Source organism: Dermochelys coriacea, chromosome 1, assembly GCF_009764565.3.
Source record: "Dermochelys coriacea isolate rDerCor1 chromosome 1, rDerCor1.pri.v4, whole genome shotgun sequence".
NCBI classification, from domain to species: Eukaryota; Metazoa; Chordata; order Testudines; family Dermochelyidae; genus Dermochelys; species Dermochelys coriacea.
This window is the reverse complement of record NC_050068.2, coordinates 346,474,719-346,494,700: the sequence shown is the minus strand read 5'-3', so window position 1 is coordinate 346,494,700 and position 19,982 is coordinate 346,474,719. Positions and strand designations below refer to the sequence as shown.

The following is a 19,982-nucleotide window of genomic DNA, read 5'->3' as shown; positions in this document are numbered from 1 at the left end:
CACAATATAAGAATCTGAATAGACTAGATGGAGTGGTTTTAGCTGTATAGATTTGGGTGATTCTACTGCTGGTCAAGTAACAAATCAGAGCCAGGTCCTCACTGGCTTACACTAGCTGAGAATCTGACCTATTTAAATAACTCTGATGGTAGTTTCCAAGCTGGCAGGTAATGGCATCTTCTCCATTCAATATTTGGTTCAGCACAAGATATCAAGTAGAAGGGAGACAGGACTAGAGAAGAGGAGGTTACTCACCTTGTGCAGTAACCGACGTTCTTCGAGATGAGTGTCCCTGGTGGGTGCTCCACCTCTAGGTGTTGGGCATCCCTACGCCTTCACTCGGAGATTTTTACAGCAGTACTTGTACCGGTCGCACACGCACAGCGCTTGAGCCCCCCCCCCCCGCTCTGAGTGTACCTTAATAGTATGCATGCGCAACCGGTCCCTCAGTTCCTTCTCTACAACGGAGGACACCCCAACTACGAAGTAGAGGGGAGGACGGTGGGTAGTGGAGCACCCACAGGGACACTCATCTCGAAGAACGTCAGTTACTGCACAGGGTGAGTAACGTCCTCTTCTTCTTCGAGAGCTGTCCCGTGGGTGCTCCCACTCCAGGTGACTTAAAAGCAGTGTATCTCAAGGAGGTATGGGACTTTAGATTGGGTAGAAATGCAGTAGCTAAAACAGCTCTGCCTAATGTGTATCTGAGAGGGAGTGCCTGAGTAAGGGCATAGTGGCTTAACAAAAGTGTGTTCAGAAGACCAAGTGGATGCTTTACAGCTGTCAGTCACGGGAACTTTGCGTAGAAAAGTTACAGAGGTAGCCATTGATCTAGTGGAGTGGGTTCTGATGTCTGCTGGGAGGCGTAACTTTCCGTATTGATACCAGAATCGGATACAGTCAGAACATACATTTTGAAAGTCTCTGGGCGGAAATAGGTGTCCCTCTGGATCGCTCCGTGATGGAGACAAAGCGTCTAGAAGACTTTCTAAAGGCTTGGTTCTATCCAAATAGAAAGACAAAGCCCTGCATACATCTATGAGTATGCATGTGGATTCAATGAGTTTGCATGTGGTTTAGGAAAGAAGGTTGGTAGGTGTATCAATTCATTGATGTGGAACGAACAAATGGACCTTTGGAAGAAATTTGGGGTGTTAATCGAAGGGTAACTGTCTTAAAAATAGGGTCAACGGGGGTCTGCCATGAGAGCTGCTATTTCTCCTGCCTATTGGCAGAAGTGATTGCCACTAGGAAAGCTGTTTTCATAGAAAGGTGTAAGAGGGAGCAAGTGGCTAGGGGTTCGAATGGTTGTGAGTTAAGCAAGATAACACTAAGTGAAGGTCCCACGGATGGATAGGAGGTCTAACGTTCTGGGTTATAGTGATTGAAGTCCTCTTGAAAAACGTTTAGTGATCACGATGAGCAAACACACACGGTACTGTCAATTTTTATCATGGAAGGTTGTAATAGCAGCTAGCTAGGTTTGATGGAGCTAAAAGAAAGGCTAGATTATTTGAGGTTTCAACAGGTAGTCAAGTATAAGAGGAAGAGGTGCAGACATAGGAGGCAGTTGTTTAGTTGAGCACCATTGCATAACAATCGCTTCCATTCTGGAGATAGGTGGTGCAAGCAGATTGTGTTCTGCTATATAGGAGCAATCTTTGGACTTCATCAGAGCATGCTAGTTACGTTTTGGGAGAACCGTAGGAACCAAGCTTTGCAGGAAGATGGACAGGTGGGGGTGGAGAAATCGGCCGTGTTCCTGCGATAGGAGGTTCGGAATGAGAGGCAATGAGATTGGTGGTCGAGTTGACATCCTGGTGAGGAATTGGAACCACGGTTTGTCTGGGCCATGCTGGGGCAATCAGGATCACTTTGGCATGTTCTGTTCATAATTTTGTCAGAACTCTGTGGAGAATCCGGATTGGGGGGAAAAGCACAGAGTAAGTTTCGGTTGCCCCGGAATCATAAATGCATCTCCCAGGGAGCACTTGCCCAGTCTGCTCTGGAGCAAAATTCGAGGCATTTCGTGTTTTTCGCAGTTGCGAAGCCGTCTATGGTGGGGTAGCCCCAATGTGGAATATGTGGTGATGATCATTTCGTTTCTCCCCCATTCGTGGTCCCAAGAAAAGCGTCTGCTAATCATCCGCTGTGGTATCATAGCCCCGGGATGGTAGGCGCCCGATATCCGGATACTGTTCGCAAGGCACCAGTTCCAGACTTTCATAGCTTCTGTGCAAAGCGAATGAGAGCAAGCTGCTCCCTTTCTGTTTACATAGAACATGCAGGCGATGTTGTCTGTCATTATCCATACATGTTGGTTACAGATTATCGGGAGGAAGTGATGGCATTGCTTATAGCTCGAAGTTCCAGGACGTTTATGTGCAGGGAGGTTCCAATGGAGACCATAGCCCCTGAGTTGTAACACATGAGCACCCTACCCTGTGAGGGATGCATCGGTAGTCATTATGATGGATGGAGCTTCCTGGAGAAGAGGGGACTCCAGAGCAGAGGTTGGAGAGAACCGTTCCCACCATAGGAGACGGTCTTTCACTTGGAAGGTATGGATTAGGGCTTTGTTTATGGCATGCACATTGGGTCTGTAAACCGTGGCCAACCAAGCTTGGAAGCACCTCATGTAGAGTCGTGCATTTTGGACCACGAAAGTGAAAGAGGCCACGTCACCCAGTAGTTGTAAAATCTTCGAGCGGTAACTTGAGGACTGTTGCGAAGTTTTGTTGCCAGCTCCTTTATGGTTGTTTGAAACGATCAGACAGGAGAGATGCTATTCCTGTATGGGAATCGATGTGTGCTCCGATGAACTCCAGGTGCTGGGTAGGAATGGAATTGGATTTGTCATTGTTTATTTGTAGGCTGAGGGATAGGAAAACAATCGACGGTGAGTTGCGTGAATCGAAGCGCTTCGTCAAGTGCTGAGGCTTTGAGGAGGCAGTCATCTAGGGTAAGGAATATATGAATCCTTGCTTCCTGAGGTGGGCAGTAACTACGGCCAGGAGCTTGGAAAAAAACACAGGGGGCAGTAGATAGGCCAAAGTGTAGTTACCCTGTACTGAAAATGTGTCGAGCTGAGGATGAAACGAAGGAAGTGTCTATGGGCTGGATGTCTTGTCACACGAAATAGGCGTCCTGTAGGTCAAGGGCTGAAAACCAATGGACCCTGCTCCAGCGCTTGGATTTGGTGGCGAGGGTTACCACTTTGAATTCTTGCTTCTGATAAATTGTTCGGCTGCCTGAGGTCAAGGATCGGTCGCCATCCCCCGGTTTTCTTTTCTGTTAAGAAATAAGGGAGTAAACCCCCGTCCCTCTGTGTCTTTCGGGCACAAGCTCCACTGCTCCCAATAGAAGGAGATGATGTACTTCTTGTAAGAGCAGTGCTCGTGAGAGGAGTCCCTGAAGGGACGGGGCAGGGTGGGTGGGTAGGATGGCCATGGATAGGAAGGGGATGGAATAGCCAAGTGTGATGACCTCTAAACCACTTGTCAGTGGTAATGTTGTGCCGTGACGTAAGAATGGCCATAGGCAGTGTCCAAACAGTAGGGACGGGGGTTGTAAGCACTGAAACGGAAACCATTGTTTTCTAAACCTTCTGACCAAGGCTTCAATATGGCTTGTTAGTCGGAGGAGGTCGGAAGACACTGATGCGGAACTGGGATGGCAACGCTGGTATCTGGGTCTCTGGTGTTGTGCTCAGTGATCTCTGGAAGTGCTGGGTATACGTGGGGTAGCATGGACGGCGGTAGGGTTGGTATCTATATTACGCCTTCTGGTCATAGGTTTTTATTCCTAAGGTCTGGAGAGTACCATTGAATCCTTCATAGAGTTGAAGGACATCGTTCATGTAGAAGCAAAGAGTTTGTCACCATCGAATGGAAGGTCTTCAATAGTAGTCTGGATCTCTCGAGGAATGCAAGAAGAAGAGAGCCATGACCCTCAGTGCATGACTATGCTGTAGTGGTGGATCTTGCTGCAGTATGGCCGCATCAAGGGCCGCTTGAAGAGCCGTAAATGATGTGATTTGTCCTCAGAGACTAAAGCAGTGAATTGTTGTTTCTTTGCTTCGGAATGTCCTCAATAAAGTCCATGAATTTGTTGTAATTTCTGTGATCATATTTTGCCAGAACGGCCGTATAATTAGCATTCAAAATTGTAGTGTGGAAGATGCGTATACTTTGTGTCCAAGCAAATCTAAATGCTTACTGTCTTTATCAGCTGAGGTGGAGTGAGGATACTGGTGTTTTTTCTTTTGGTTGACAACTACCAGCAAATTAGGTGCTGGATGAGTAGAAAGAAATTCAGAGCCCTTGGAAGGATGAAGTACTTGCAGTCCCGCTCGTTTGGGGTAAGTGAGCTTGCAGCAGGAGTCTGCCAGACGGCTTTGGCAGGTTCCAGAAGGGCTGGATTGATTGGCAATGCAATCCTGGAAGAAGAAGGTGGCTGCAGGATGTCCATTAACTGATGCTGCTGTCAGGAACCTCCTCCAGATTAATTCTTAACTCACTGGACACTCTTCTCAAAAGGTCTTGAAATTTTGAAAAGTCATCTGAAGACGACGGGGGAGGAGGAAACAGGGCTTCGTCAGGCGTAACAAACTGGGTCTACTGGGATAGAGACAGGTCTTGCCTGATTCTGCACTTGTGATGGTGCTGTCTGGTGACTGGCATCAGTGGCAGGTTCGTAAGCTTGTGGTGCTAGGCCTGGTTGAGGTGGCATAGCGACTGTGGTCTCGAGGATAGGATGCCCATGGGGCCCAATATTGCCACTGTGGTGTGAAGAGCATAGGTGGTGCCATCCACAGGTTTACATACCACAGCACAGGATCCTGAGGAGTAGGTGATTGTTTCTATGACCTCTATTAATTGGGGTCTGAGGATGAGAGACTTCATATGGTGAAACATCCTCCTGGAGACCAGCTTCCTCTTCACTGGAGGAAGGCTGTTTGGACCTGGCCTCAGCATTTGGTGAAAAGTAGGCATTCAGTAGGGTTGACTGCAGAATGGGTGACACAAGCAGGTCACTGACTGCATAAATTGGAGTGCTGAAGCTCCTCTGTGTGGTGAGGGCGGTGCAAGAACAATCCACTACAACGAAAAGTTACTCTGCACCGGTGTCTTTAAAGTCGCTTGGCTTCCGGCCCAACTCAGCAGGTGCCCCCGGTGCCGGGGAGATACGGCGATAGCCTGCAGGGGGCCAGGCATGTCCACATGTGTCGACACCACTTCCACCGCTGGTGCCGAAAGGTTCCATCAGAGAGGCAGGCAACCTGGAAGCGTGAAGCCTCGGCTACCGGAGCTTCATGCTACTGCCACAGCGGAGGCGGGTTGAACCCGGCACGTCAAATTGCTCAGCCGAGGGAGCACTGGGAGGGAGGCGGTAGACCTGCCAGGAGAAGTCTTCTCCCAACGAAGTTGCTTTGCAGGTGACAGAAGTGATTTTTTTTTTTTTGAAGTTTCTTCATCTGTTAGAGGCGGGGATGCTGTGGTGTGGAGCAGAGCACGGATTTCAGCGCCTGGGTCTGAAGCTGACCCTAACGATTTTTGCAGCAGGAGCAGCTTTAACCTCAACTCCCTTGTCCTTTCGTGCCCTGGACTTAAGTTTGCTGCAGTGGGCACATTTTTGGGGGATGTGGGACTCCCCCAAACATTTTATGCATTTTGAATGGCCATCAGACAGAGGGATGACATCCTTACAATTAGAGCAGCGCTTAAAGTCTGGGGAGCCAGGCATGTCAGAAGTGGCTGCGCTTACAGAAACTAAGAATTTTTTATTTTTTTATTTTTTTTAAGCAAAACTAACACACTAGTGGTAACACTAATAAGTAACACTATTGGTAACAAACTATCTAAAAGGGTAAGAGTAACAAGGGAGAAAAGTTTTCTCAGGAGTCTGCTGAGCTCTGTCTCAGGCTGGGGACGGTAGAGAAGGAACTGAGGGGACTGGTCGCGTACACATACTATTACGTTACCCTCAGAGCGGGGTGGGGGGCAAGCTTTGCACGTGCGTGACCAGTACGAGTACTGCTGTAAAAATCTCCGAGCGAAGGCACAAGGGCGCACCAACACCTAGAGTGGAGCACCCACAGGGACAACTCTCGAAGAAGTAAGCGTTGAATGAAAACCTTGATACTTCAATTTTATATCACCACAAAAGGGACAGAAACCAGGGCAAAAGTAGAAATGTAATGCAGAAACAGATTTGAACACATGAAGCCTTTTATGGTGGGTGCAGAGGTAGGGGGAGAGAGAGGAAGAGAGATGCCAGACATAGCGCTGCCTGCCCTTTCACCTGCTTGATCTTGTTGCGTGAGTTGGTGATTCGCTCCGTGATGCTCTGGTAGGTGCGGATAGCTGTGGTGAGCTCCGTGTAGTGCTGAACAATAAGCTCATCCAAGTCCCGGTCACACTTCTCATAAGCGTCTTCCAGACGGCCCTTTCTCAGTCTCTCTGTCCTCGACATCATCACTGGTGGAGAGAGTCCTAACAACAAGGTCAAAACAATGGCAATGTTTAGAAGTGATTTACCAGCACAGGAACTCTTAAATCTAAAGTACTGGAAAGCAGCCACTATGTTATTCTTCAAATGCTATTGACTCGAGAGTACCTCTGGTAAACATGTTTGTATAAAGTTCAGTTGAGACCCAGCAATAACAGTTGTTTGCATGAGACACAGATCTTGTAGTCTTCCTTTATTATCTCCTTGCTTCTAAGTGTTTTATTTTTAAGTATGTTTTTCTCGCTCATCCGCTAGTTATATAATTTACTGAGCTTTATTAATTTTTCAGTAGATCAGTAAATACATACAGTATTGCAATTAGTTAATTACAAATTGTTATTCATACTGTGCCCAGAAGTGCACCAGGTGCACCACAGAACATGCATAAATACACAGTCCTGGCCCGAAAGAGCTTACAGATGTCACACAAGTAAGTATGGGTAACAAATTATAGGCAGAAATGGGATAGGAAGGACAAATGTATACAGCTGGGCACTTAGCGATATTCTCATCTGGATAGTTTAATTTTTTGTTAAGTATAACAATAATTTGACTCATTGCCACTATCAATCATTAATCCATTACCTGGTCACCCAGTCAGGTTGGTGAAATGGAATGGAACTGGGGTGGGACAGAAAAGTCTCCCCTTCCCCAGCTCCCAATTCTTTCGGCTATGTTCTCCCACCCATTTACATAAGAGTCATAGGGATTTTCTTTTCGACCAGAAGAATTGGGGAACTGGTGCTAGATGTGACATTAATAAAAAGGCCCAGCAGGATAATCAGCTTTTGGATAATCACTATCAATAGCCCAGATTTTAACAGATCCTAACTATAACATTTGTTGTAAAAATTTTGTCATTTAGGGTAACATTTGTATACCCTAGAGAGGGATGCATATTGAAACTAGACCACTGAGGAGGGCTGGACCCAGAAAGGATTGAATTTCATTAGATTCCTGTGTCCCTTTTTGTTACCCTAGAAGAGCTAGAATTTTGGTTTCGCTGGAGAGAGAGTTAAACTACCCTATTAGTGAGATATCAGCTGACAGACTGGGTGTATCTTCACAACCAGGAAGAAATGCAGGCACACTTCATATAGCTTCCCACAGAATTTATCTATCTAGATTCTCATACTGTGGTATGTGAGGACTATAAACACGACTAAGAATTATGAACGATTTTAATTGCAGAGGATATGACAAGGAAGTAGGCCTGAAATTCTAAACGCACTAGTGAGTTTGAGTGTCCAACTTGAGACTCCTGAAAAAGACCTGACTTTCAAGAAGTGCTGTGTGCCCACTAACTGAAAATGACTCTCTTTAAAGGTGTCTCAGATTGTGCATACAAAAATTGAGGTATCCAAAATCACTAAACTGCTTTTGAAAATTTAAGCCCAAGACTCTACAGAATTGAAAATCTGGAAGTATATTACACAGGAGCTTTGTACACACGTGATGAAAGAGGCTTACACCTTTTAAGACACAGCACACAACTCCAGAACTCCAACTTCACTCTCAATTCTAAAAGTAGAATGCAAATAACCAGTCAAAGTGCTCATCAATTCCTTGCCAGGGCTACTCAGATATTTCAGAGCAACAGGTCAAGTAGTTTGAAGGGGAAAAAAAAAAAAAAAAAAAAAAAAAAAATCACTGAATGCTACTGCTCTCTACTACTGTACAATTTGGCTTTCACTTTGGACTTGTTATAACAATGAAGTCTAGACAAAAAACTAAAACAAGTATTGGATTGTGAAATAGTCTCTTAAGGAAAGTGGTAGAAACCATATCGTTTGAGTTATCTAAACAAGACTGGACAAAGCACTAAAAATATATACAAGAAACACTCTCCCTACCCCTAAGAAGAAAGTTACTGCCAGCAAAGATGGGGCCAAAGCTTCCATTTCCCTTACCTTTCCTTCAGAGAAACCAAACAGCAGTTGCGCCCTCGCTCCTTTTTAAAAAACACCCCAAGTGATGCAACTGTCCCAAGACTACAGCAAGGGTATCTTAAACCAAGAGGTAGTATTCTTGACTACCAAGGACTTGGCAAGAAAAAGAAGAGGTTGCAATTATACAGCTTTTATCCTGCTGCCTTCTTCTGAGGAGAGCAGCAGAAACAAATTTAATAATTTTATTAAGATAATGTTGAAGTAAAAAAAAAAAAAACAGTACAGAGCTTAGGCAATAGAAGTTTCTGGTTAGCAGGGAATAAGGTACAGATTATCAAGGGGTGCGAAATTCAGTTTAGGAGCGTGGTGGCGTAAGGAATACATAATCTGCAATCCCCCGACTGGGGGTAAAAGTTTAACAGGTCAAAGTACAGACATTGAGATATGGGGGTATGTTGTCCATACAATGGACATGTTCAAGTGTGGAGTATAATGAGTGGATACGATGAGGAGGATGGATCTACCCTCATTTGGTGGGATTTAATGTTCATTGAGTTTATGGTTCCAGTTCATATGGTCCAATGAAAAAAAAAAAAAAAGTCTCTCAGTCCCTTTCCCTAGTTGATGCACGATATGTACCGGCTCAGACCTCCTGGTACTATCGGTGACCGGTGATGTGTTCACTGTAAATGTCCCGGACCATCGGATTGTGTTTGAAACCATGAGGCGCCACATGAGCCGTGCATACCGTCGACCAATCCCGCAGGTCCACAGCACACGCACGTTGCAGGGGTCCCAAGCTCCCAGGGCTCCGACCAATCAGGGCATCCATCTGCACCTCGTAGCCCTTCACTCTCAGGGCGTCGGCCAGGGGGGTGTATTTTTCCAGCTTACGAACTCGGGTTCATGGAAGGCCAGAGTCCTGTTTCTTGAAGGAGACCGTGATGTCAATGAAGATGATCTTTTCTGGTCCTCGTCGGTGACTACCACGTCAGGTCGCAACTGGCTTGTCCATCCCGGGATGGTGGAGTTCACGACGACCTCCCCCAGGCACGGTGCGATGGCTTTCACCAGGTGGTTCTGGATAGCGTTGTGGCGCAGCTGCTCTGCCAGGTTCTGAAGTGGGGCTTGCAGCTGCACAGGATGTGGGGCAGGGTCTCGGAGTAGCTGCACTTTCCTGCAATGCTGGTCTCGGTTCCCATGGCGGATGGCTCCGTTGAGTGGGACGCAGTTGAGCCGGACGCGGTGGATGAACTGCCAGTTGGCAAAACGGGTGAAGCTGCCCCGGCGAGGAAGTGGTTGCTGCTACACACATGGTATATTCCAGGAAAACCACATAGCAGAGCAGTAAGCTGAAGCCACTAACCCCTGCAAAATAGCCACTGCCAGGATGCGCGCTTTCAAAAAATGCTACTCATTCCTATCTCTTTCAATAGTAACGACAAAGGGTCTAACAGAACTATTTGTACCCCACAAACCCCGTTTATTTTGTAGCATTCTCACTCCTATCAGCAGAATTTGTTTCAAATATGTGCCTAGCTGCAGATGGTGAAAGGGACCTCTCCTTGACTGAAGAATGCAAATGGATCAGCAGAGATCCCATGAATGAAAGGCTGTACACAAGCACCTTCTCCCGCTTCGGAGACAATGGGCCCCACCTCAGCTGAGCTCTATTTGCTTCATTCTGCATTCTTTTTCAAAAAGGATGTTTTGCAGAACTCAGTGGGCAAGGTTTTTGTGTAGATATAAATGAATGATTGGGAGTGCCTATAAACCCCCACCACCACCATCACCACCCTCACATTATTTTACTACTCCCAGAAAGGCTCACTTCTCAAACTGGCCACAGCAAGGTTTTTTTTGTTTTTGTTTTTTTGTTTTTGTTCTTTTTACAGAACAGGAAGCCATTGGAAATAAGGTTGTTGTTCACTATGCAGAAGATTCGGCTAATAAAACTGCTGAAAGAATAGTACAGCAGTGCTTCCTTGATACTATATAACACAAGAAGTCAGGAAGAAGTTGAGAGGGATGACGGCCAGTGGGTAGGGCACCAGCCTAGGACATGGGAGACCTGGGTTGGAGTCTCTGTTTTACCACAGACATCCTGCATGACCTTGGGCCAGTCCTTAGGGTGATCAGACAGCAAATGTGAAAAATCGGGACCGGGGGGGGGGGGGGGGGGGGTTTAATAGGAGCCTATATAACAAAAAGACCCCAAAAATCAGGACTGTCACCATAAAATCTGGACATCTAGTCACCCTAAAGTCTCTTAACTTCTTTCAGAGTAGCAGCCGTGTTAGTCTGTATTAGCAAAAAGAAAGGAGTACCTGTGGCACCTTAGAGACTAACAAATGTATTTGAGCATAAGCTTTCGTGAGCTACAGCTCACTTCATCGGATGCATTTGGTGGAAAATACAGAGGAGAGATTTATATATACACACACACACACACACACACACACACACAGAGAACATGAAACAATGGGTTTTATCATACACACTGTAAGGAGAGTGATCACTTAAGATGAGCCATCACCAGCAGCGGGGGGGAGGGAGGAAAACCCTTCCTGGTGACAAGCAAGGTAGGCTATTTCCAGCAGTTAACAAGAACATCTGAGGAACGGTGGGGGGAGAAATAACATGGGGAAATAGTTTTACTTTGTGTAATGACTCATCCATTCCCAGTCTCTATTCAAGCTTAAGTAATTTGCAAACTGGATACAATTAATTCCAATTCAGCAGTCTCTCGTGGAGTCTGTTTTTGAAGTTTTTTTTGTTGAAGGATAGCCACCCTCAAGTCTGTAATCGAGTGACCAGAGAGATTGAATTGTCTCTCCAATTGGTTTTGAACAAAGCCGTTGCCAACTCTGTCCACACATCTATTCAGGGGACACATCCAGGGCCTAATCACATCAGCCACGACCTTCCCGAGGCTCGTTCACCTGCGCATCTACCAGTGTGATCATATGCCATCATGTGCCAGCAATGCCCCTCTTGCAATGTTACATTGGTCCACCTGGACAGCCTCTACGTTAAAAAATAATGGCCACAAATCAAAGGGGGGACGTCAAGAATTATAACATTCAAAACCAACAATTATAACATTCAAAACCATTTCATTTTGAATGAACCAATGGTATTCCATAATTTTTAAAATGTCAACATTTTCATTTCAAATTATTCTGAATTGAAATTTTCAGAACTTTATTCTAAGAAAATATTTGATATTTTAACTTTTATCCTGTTTCAAAATGAAAACAAATCTAAAAGTATTAGAATACTCTGTCAGACAGAAATTTCATTTTTCGAACAGCTCCAACTGAAGAACATACTGGCACCATTTCCCTTGCCACATAGGTGAGATGAAAAAATTCCTTTCTAACCAAGTACAGAGCTTAGTCAAGTCCTTTCCAAACAATTTCATTTAAATTCTTAATTTTCCTTTAAAAAAAAAAAACCACAAACTCATGAGGCTGTATAAACTAATAATCTGGGGGCAGAATCAAACTCCTCCTTACAACATATACAGCATTGCCCAAAAGCATTATAGCATTAGACAGGTGCGTTGTTGAGAGGTTTTTTGCAGAAAAATAATAGATATTGGTCTCTGATAGGCAGAATACAGATGATGTAATATTGTCTCCTTCATTATGGCAAATTTTATATTGCTAGAGCTTCATTGCATGTGCTGTACTCTAGTTTAACCCAATATCTGTCTTTTGCAGAGGAATCAAATGAAAACCACGATTTTGTCTGAAATCTCAGCTAAGCTTGGGACTCCAGTACACTGCTCTAGTCTAATATTTTAAGGCCGCTTTCAATTTCAGAGTAGCGTTAAAGTGGCCTAGTGTAATTGACCAGTCAGGCCCATAGGGTTTTGTATATTATTTTAACATTGATCCACATGTGCACGGTTAAACTATATGTAGTTGGACTTTCTTATACTTAGCATTTTAAATCCCTTCTAACACGCTTTCCCTATACATAAATTTTGACCAGGGGAATCATAGCAATATCGGACTGGAAGAGAACCTCAAGAGGTCATCAAGGCCAGTCCCCCACACTGAGGGAGGACCAAGTAAACCTAGACCATCTTTAACAGGTGTTGTCCAACTTGTCAGCATATGAGATTGATTGTTAAGGAACTGTAAAAGCTAAACAAGCAACATTTTTAGGTGCTGGGTTATTGTTGGGTATGATGCAGCTCATGGATTAACGGTGGACGAGGAGAGGGAGTTACAGGAGTATTTCATAGTTGCATATTTAAGAATCGTCAAGGAGTACCTGAGTAAGGGATGTGCGCTCCTTTTTAATGGATGGTGCGTAGTAGTCTACACAGATAAAATTAAAAAAAAACAAGCTGGTTTAAAGCCCATATATTGTCAGTACTTTAAACTCATGATGGCAGCAGTGAATGTCATTTCCAAAAAAAATTAAATATATAATCTGGAAAAGACATTAATATATAATTTTTAAATCCAACAGTCTTTTCAAATATATTTTTACAATCATATTGGTGCAACTTCTCACCTCCACCTGCTTTAGAGCAAACAATTATGGCTATTCTGCTGCTCAAGCTGCTGTATTAATTGGCCCATCTCCCATTCTACAACTTACACAATGAACCAACTTCCTCTTCCTGTATACTGAATGACAACCCCTCTCTCCAATCACTCATTAAACAAACACTTCCTCAGTGACGATTTCATGTTAATCACCAAAGAGAGAATCTATAAAAACAAAGTGCCTGTGCCAATTGGGTATACCTACACTGCAAAAAAGACGTGATCTGGCCCTGACTTGTGCTTGCGGGGCTTGTATTATAGGGCTATAAAAATCACAGTGTACAACTGATGACTTGCTGGAGACCAAAAGCATCTGAAATGGAGATGCTGCAAAGAACAGAAGTCAGTTTAGATACCAAATATATGCCGGGTATGAACTCATTTGGGATCCTTCGTGGCCTGCGCTGTAGGGCTGAGATTAATTTGCTTTTGCAATTTCATCTTTTTGAAACAGAATCTGATCCTCCTATAAAAACCTGTAACGTGCTGTGCCCGCTCTCTTGGTAGCAAAGCTCTCACAGGATCAGAATCAGACTGACTGGATGGTATTTTGTACAGAGTCTTTATCATTTCTATTCTACAATGAAAAATTAAATTGGGCCAAAATTTTCATGATTTTTTAATAGTTGAGTAATACAGAGCAAACAGGAGTCACTTCCACATAAGGAAGACAGGATAGAAGAGAAAACATTGCAAGAGAAGCCTAGTCCTTCTGTCATGAAAGGTTACAAATAAATGTACTAAAACAACCAATATTAATCCTGCTTGCCACCACTGAAGTCAGTGACTTACAGTAGAATTAAAAAAAAAAAAAAGAATAAAAATAGCCCTAAATCAGAGTCAGGCCCAATGGGATTACTCATTTGAATAGGATGGGCAAGGTTTGCTCTTGTGATCATGGGATCTAAGAAGAATTTTCCATCTGTGATTTCCAGTGCTTGAACTGAATAATCTGCATAGGAGGGAACTAAAGCCTTTGCAAAGAGTCCAGCAGTATGTTGCTTAGAGAGAATTTTTGAAACCACGACCCACTGGGTGAATTGGAGAAAAGAAATTTGCTCTTCACTAGCACACATGAACCAAGGATTATACTCATCTCTGCCACTCTGGGAGGCAGCCAGCACCTTCGCCTCATATTGTCTAAGCTCCTTGGCATAGGGACTGAGTCTTCCTTAAATAGAGGCTCTGTACAGTGCTGAACAAACTACGAGATGAAGATGTGGAGTGCCTCCCAAAAATAGCTTGGCACAATTAGACTCAGAGTGTATTTCTCTCTATCTGTACCTACCTACTTTAGTGAAGTCAAGCTTTCCTGAGACACTCACAACACTGAACAACAGTTCAAACCCACTGGGAGATGAGGGTGTAAGCACCTCCAAGAAGTCATTAGCTCTTACAGGAGGAGGCATTTCATCTCATACCCATTTTTTCCAACCTACGACACTTCTAGGCATTTTTAGAAGGTTCATTACTGTAGCATCCCTACAAACTGGTAGTTTTTACCCCAAATGGCCAAAGCGACATTTAGAACCTGGTCCAAAACACCACTTGAGTCAATGAGATTTTCCCACTGACTTCAAGGCCACTGCAACAAGGCCTTAAGAGCAAAGGGATGAAAGACATCTGCACTTTAAACAGTCTCTGCCATGACTCACTAAGTGGCCTTGGGCAAGTCACAACTTCTGTACCTCATTCTTCCCAGCTTTAATAAAGAGAATACTATTACCTACAACTGGGTGAAAGACTGTACTCAAAGAGTAGTTATCAATGATTCGCTGACAACTGGGAAGGTGTAGCTAGTGGGGTCACACAGGGTCAGTCCTAGGTCCAATACTAGTCAATATTTTCATTAATGACTTGGATACTGGAGTGGAGAGTATAAAATTTGCGGATGACACCAAGCTGGGAGGGGTTGTAAGCATTTTGGAGGACAGGTTTAGAATTCAAAACGACCTTGACAAACTGGACAATTGGTCAGAATTCAACAAGATGCAATTCAATAAAGACAAGTGCAAAGTACTTCACTTTGGAAGGAAATATCAAATGCACAACTACAAAATAGGAAATAAGTGGCTAGGTAGTAGTACTGCAGAAAAGGATCGGGGGTTACAGTGGATCACAATTTGGAATACAAGTCAACAATGTGATGCAACTGGGAAAACGATAGTATCACGCTGCGGTATATTAACAGGAGTGTCTTACATAGGACAGAGGAGGGAATTGTCCCATTCTACTCAGCACTGGTGGCCTCAGCTGGAGTGCTATGTCCAGTTCTGGATGCCACGTTTTGGGAAAGATGGACAAACTGGATAGAGTCCACAGGACAGCAACAAAAATGATGAAGGGTTTAGAAAACCTGACTTATCAGGAAAGGTTAAAAAAAAATGGGCAAGTTTAGTCTTGAGAAAAGACAACTAAGGGGGGACCTGATAACAGTCTTCCAATACATTAAGGGCTTTTTTATAAAGGAGGACTGTGATCAAAGCTGTTATACATATCTACTGAAAGTAGGACAAGAAGAAATGGGCTTAATCTGCAGCAAGGGAGATTTAGATTAGACATTAGGAAAAACTTTCTAACTATAAGGGTAATCAAGCTCTGGAATAGGCTTCCAAGTCAGTTTGTGGAATCCCCATCACTGGAGGTTTTTAAATACAAGGTTGGACAAAGATATCAGGGATGGTCTAGGTTTACTTGGTCCTGCCACAGTGCAGGGGCCTGGACTTGATGACCTCTCAAAGTTCCTTCAGCCCTATATTTCTATGGTACTATGATGGTTGATATTTACAGTGCTTTGAAAATGCAACACACCAGATAAGAGCTATGGGGAGGTTCTCTCTTTCATGTAATATAATTATTAATGGATTTACCTTAGCGACAGCTAAAAGTAAACTGTGCATTCAGACTGCACTAATTATATTCACATTATTGTCAACTGCCAAAGTTATAGCTTTTTCCATTTGTCTCGATTATTGAATAATCATTACCTGAAATGGAAGAAAGCACGTGACTATATTGAGTAACTGGAAGATGAAACCGTTGTCCTGCCCTACCCCAACCCTTCCTTAACATTTGCATCTGCTGCATGTAGCACTATATCTAAAACCAGGTTGTAAATTCTTCAGGGCTGGGACCATCTCTTTCTATTTGTGCTGTGAAGGACCAAAACACTCTGTTAGCAGATGTTAAAAAAAGGACACCAAACAACCCATAATTCCTTCAGAAGCCAATAAATACCTATTCACAGCCATGATTAGAAATGACACTGAATGCTTCTCCTATTATTCAACAGCAAGAGAAAACAGACTCATTTGTCATGTGATGCAGCAGCAGAATAGATAACTACTGCAGTAGAAAAAGATATTAAGAGATGATCAGCTACAAAAAGTACTTGGAAATACACTGGCCCTGGCAAATTGCTACTCTCAGCTTCAACTGAGATCCTGTCTTGGGGTAGGCGTTAACATCACAGCTACCAAAACGTTAGTGATAAAAAGGGACACTACAGACCACAACAGGTGTTACTCAGAAAGACTAAAGCAAGATTTAAGGTTCCTAAGAATCATCCCCACTTTGTGCTCACACAAACTGCTCAGAAAGTTTACAACTGGCTTTCATAAAGCTGCTGTGCCACAAAAGCACCTGCTGGCTATAGGTGCTGCTGAGCCTTAAAACCAAGAATCAAGAAGATGGAGGGAAAGAGAGAGACTGCATCCATAACACTGAACATATTATACACATATAATTTCCAAGACACCCATCCTGCAGTATCTCAAAACTTCCAAAACCTTCCTCCCCTTCCTTTTTCATGGGCACATCGATATGCCAAAAAAATTGCATGAAAAAGATATATTAAGTGTTTTTGCTCAATATTCATTAGGGCTAGATCTTCACCCCCACCCCAAACAAAGCCTGGGTAAGTGAGTTTGACACAAAAGAAAAGTGAATCCTCTCCCTGTCCCAAAGCATGTTAGAGGTGGATCCATCAACTCCATCTCCATGGCACACTGCACAAATCCCATTGGGCTGGAACGTGCAGAACGTCTTTGTAGTACACAGAGGAGGTGGACTCCCATAATGGGCTCCCTAAATCCTCCTAAACACATGGTGGAGCCCTATTGATCCTATCGCAACTTGGGCTCCTCTCTCTGTAGCTTCGAGAGTAGATATAGGATATTCAATGGGAGAAAAGAATGTTAATGTAACATTTAAGATTGAGAATTTAAGTGCACAGTTAGAAAGCCGGAAGTTACAGCTCCAATTAAAACCGCCCATGCTATCTTGGGCAAGTTACTTAACTTATCTGTATCTCAGTTTATTCATTTGTGTGTGTGTGTGTGTGTGTGTGTGTGTGTGTGTGTGTGTGTGTGTGTGTGAGAGAGAGAGAGACTACATTCCTAAATATTTGGGAGGCTTAATTCATTCAATATTTGTAAGTGGCTTTGAGTTTCCCAGATGGATGACGCTGTAAATATCGAGGAAGTAAAACACTATTATTAGTTTATAATAATATATAATTTATATATATAATTATATAATAAGCGATGGTCACATAAACACCACCCTATATCGGAAACCTACTGACCGCTATTCCTACCTACATGCCTCTAGCTTTCATCCAGATCATACCACTCGATCCATTGTCTACAGCCAAGCGCTACGATATAACCGCATTTGCTCCAACCCCTCAGACAGAGACAAACACCTACAAGATCTCTATCATGCATTCCTACAACTACAGTACCCACCTGCTGAAGTGAAGAAACAGATTGACAGAGCCAGAAGAGTACCCAGAAGTCACCTACTACAGGACAGGCCCAACAAAGAAACAACAGAACGCCACTAGCCATCACCTTCAGCCCCCAACTAAACCCCTCCAACGCATCATCAAGGATCTACAACCTATCCTGAAGGACGAGCCATCGCTCTCTCAGATCTTGGGAGACAGACCAGTCCTTGCTTACAGACAGCCCCCCAATCTGAAGCAAATACTCACCAGCAACCACACACCACACAACAGAACCACTAACCCAGGAACCTATCCTTGCAACAAAGCCCGTTGCCAACTCTGTCCACATATCTATTCAGGGGATACCATCATAGGGCCTAATCACATCAGCCACACCATCAGAGGCTCGTTCACCTGTGCATCTAACAATGTGATATATGCCATCATGTGCCAGCAATGCCCCTCTGCCATGTACATTGGCCAAACTGGACAGTCTCTACGTAAAAGAATGAATGGACACAAATCAGAGGTCAAGAATTATAACATTCAAAAACCAGTTGGAGAACACTTCAATCTCTCTGGTCACTCGATCACAGACCTAAGAGTGGCTATACTTCAACAAAAAAGCTTCAAAAACAGACTCCAACGAGAGACTGCTGAATTGGAATTAATTTGCAAACTGGATACAATTAACTTAGGCTTGAATAGAGACTGGGAATGGATGAGTCATTACACAAAGTAAAACTATTTCCCCATGGTATTTCTCCCTCCCACCCCACCCCCCACTGTTCCTCTGATATTCTTGTTAACTGCTGGAATTAGCCTACCTGCTTGTCACCATGAAAGGTTTTCCTCCTTCCCCCCCCTGCTGTTGGTGATGGCTTATCTTAAGTGATCACTCTCCTTACAGTGTGTATGATAAACCCATTGTTTCATGTTCTCTGTGTGTGTGTGTATATAAATCTCTCCTCTGTTTTTTCCACCAAATGCATCCGATGAAGTGAGCTGTAGCTCACGAAAGCTTATGCTCTAATAAATTTGTTAGTCTCTAAGGTGCCACAAGTACTCCTTTTCTTTTTGCGAATACAGACTAACACGGCTGCTACTCTGAAACCTGTGATTATTAGTTTTGATTCTCCAACTACAACTTTTCTGTGTTGGCAGTTTATGGAAGTGAAAAATTGCCACTCTAATTGACTAATTTTGAATACTAAGCAGTACCCAATATGCTGTAAACTCCTGGAATTAAAGAACAGGAACATTACTTAGCAGTAATTAAAACTGTAAAGAAATTACGTAATTAGACACCTGAATTTAGTAATCCTCAAAAGTTTGCAAACATACATAGGAAAATAAAAATAGAAAAAGTAAAACATTCATATGGTTTTCAGCTGATCAGGGAGACAAAGATCCATGAAATGATTCAGGGTATATTACCCCCTCAATTAGTTGGAAATAAAGGGAACGGAGCATTGGATCACTAAGGAGCATGAAGAAAACAGAGCTCTGATCTCAACAGTACTCCACTCCACGTTGTTCTTTAGGCTTCTCTGCCATCCGTTTCCATATTGCTCTTTGCTGTACTACTGCATACCTTGCTAAGTCTCCCAATTTCTAGTTTTGACACTACATTGTAGAGTCAAGTCCGCATTCTACTTCAGTACTCAAAATAGTTTGGCTTGGCTTTCTCCAAGACATGGCTATAAAACAGTCAGGAGACCCAGCTACAACGTGACTGTCCCAGTTAAAACACCATAGAAGCTGCAGTGTAGCTGGACTTATACAACTACACTCTAGCCTTGGGCAAGCCAGGGCTTTAAAAGGATACAGGTAGATACCATCCACTTCCACCAAAGTTAGTTCAGGCCTTAAACATCCAAGTGCCCAAGTTATCCTAGCTGTAAAGATGGGCTAATAATGCTTACTGCCCACCTTCAAAATGTACAGATAAAAAGCACGCAGTGCTAAGTGTCAATATTATTTAGGATGGAGACCTTTTCTTTTTTATGTTTCATAAAGTGTCGTGTACACTTTCAGCACACTGAGAACAATAAAATGAACAGTGAATCATCAAAATAACCTATCTGGAAGTAAACTTACAAGATAGTTTTATTTTGCGCCAGAACAACCCAAAGTGCATATTAGAATGTATACAGTCCTCTAGAAGATAAACAAAATCAATGTGTTGCACTGGACAACATGGGCACCTGATTTCAGGCCAACAGAAAACATCTGGAGTGAAGGAAGCAGTTGCTACCAGCAACAAAATCTCTGAACTGGTGCACTGTG

At 43.5% G+C, this 19,982-nt stretch overlaps 1 protein-coding gene across 1 annotated transcript in view; it reads right to left on the bottom strand.

Moving 5' to 3' along the window:
* EXOC4 (exocyst complex component 4) overlaps positions 1 to 19,982 on the bottom strand; it is a 596,962-nt gene that overhangs the window by 561,621 nt on the left and 15,359 nt on the right. The window contains 2 exon segments of the mRNA XM_038412510.2: positions 6,304 to 6,450; positions 6,452 to 6,494. Of these exon segments, the coding sequence (XP_038268438.1) occupies positions 6,304 to 6,450; positions 6,452 to 6,494 (190 nt within the window).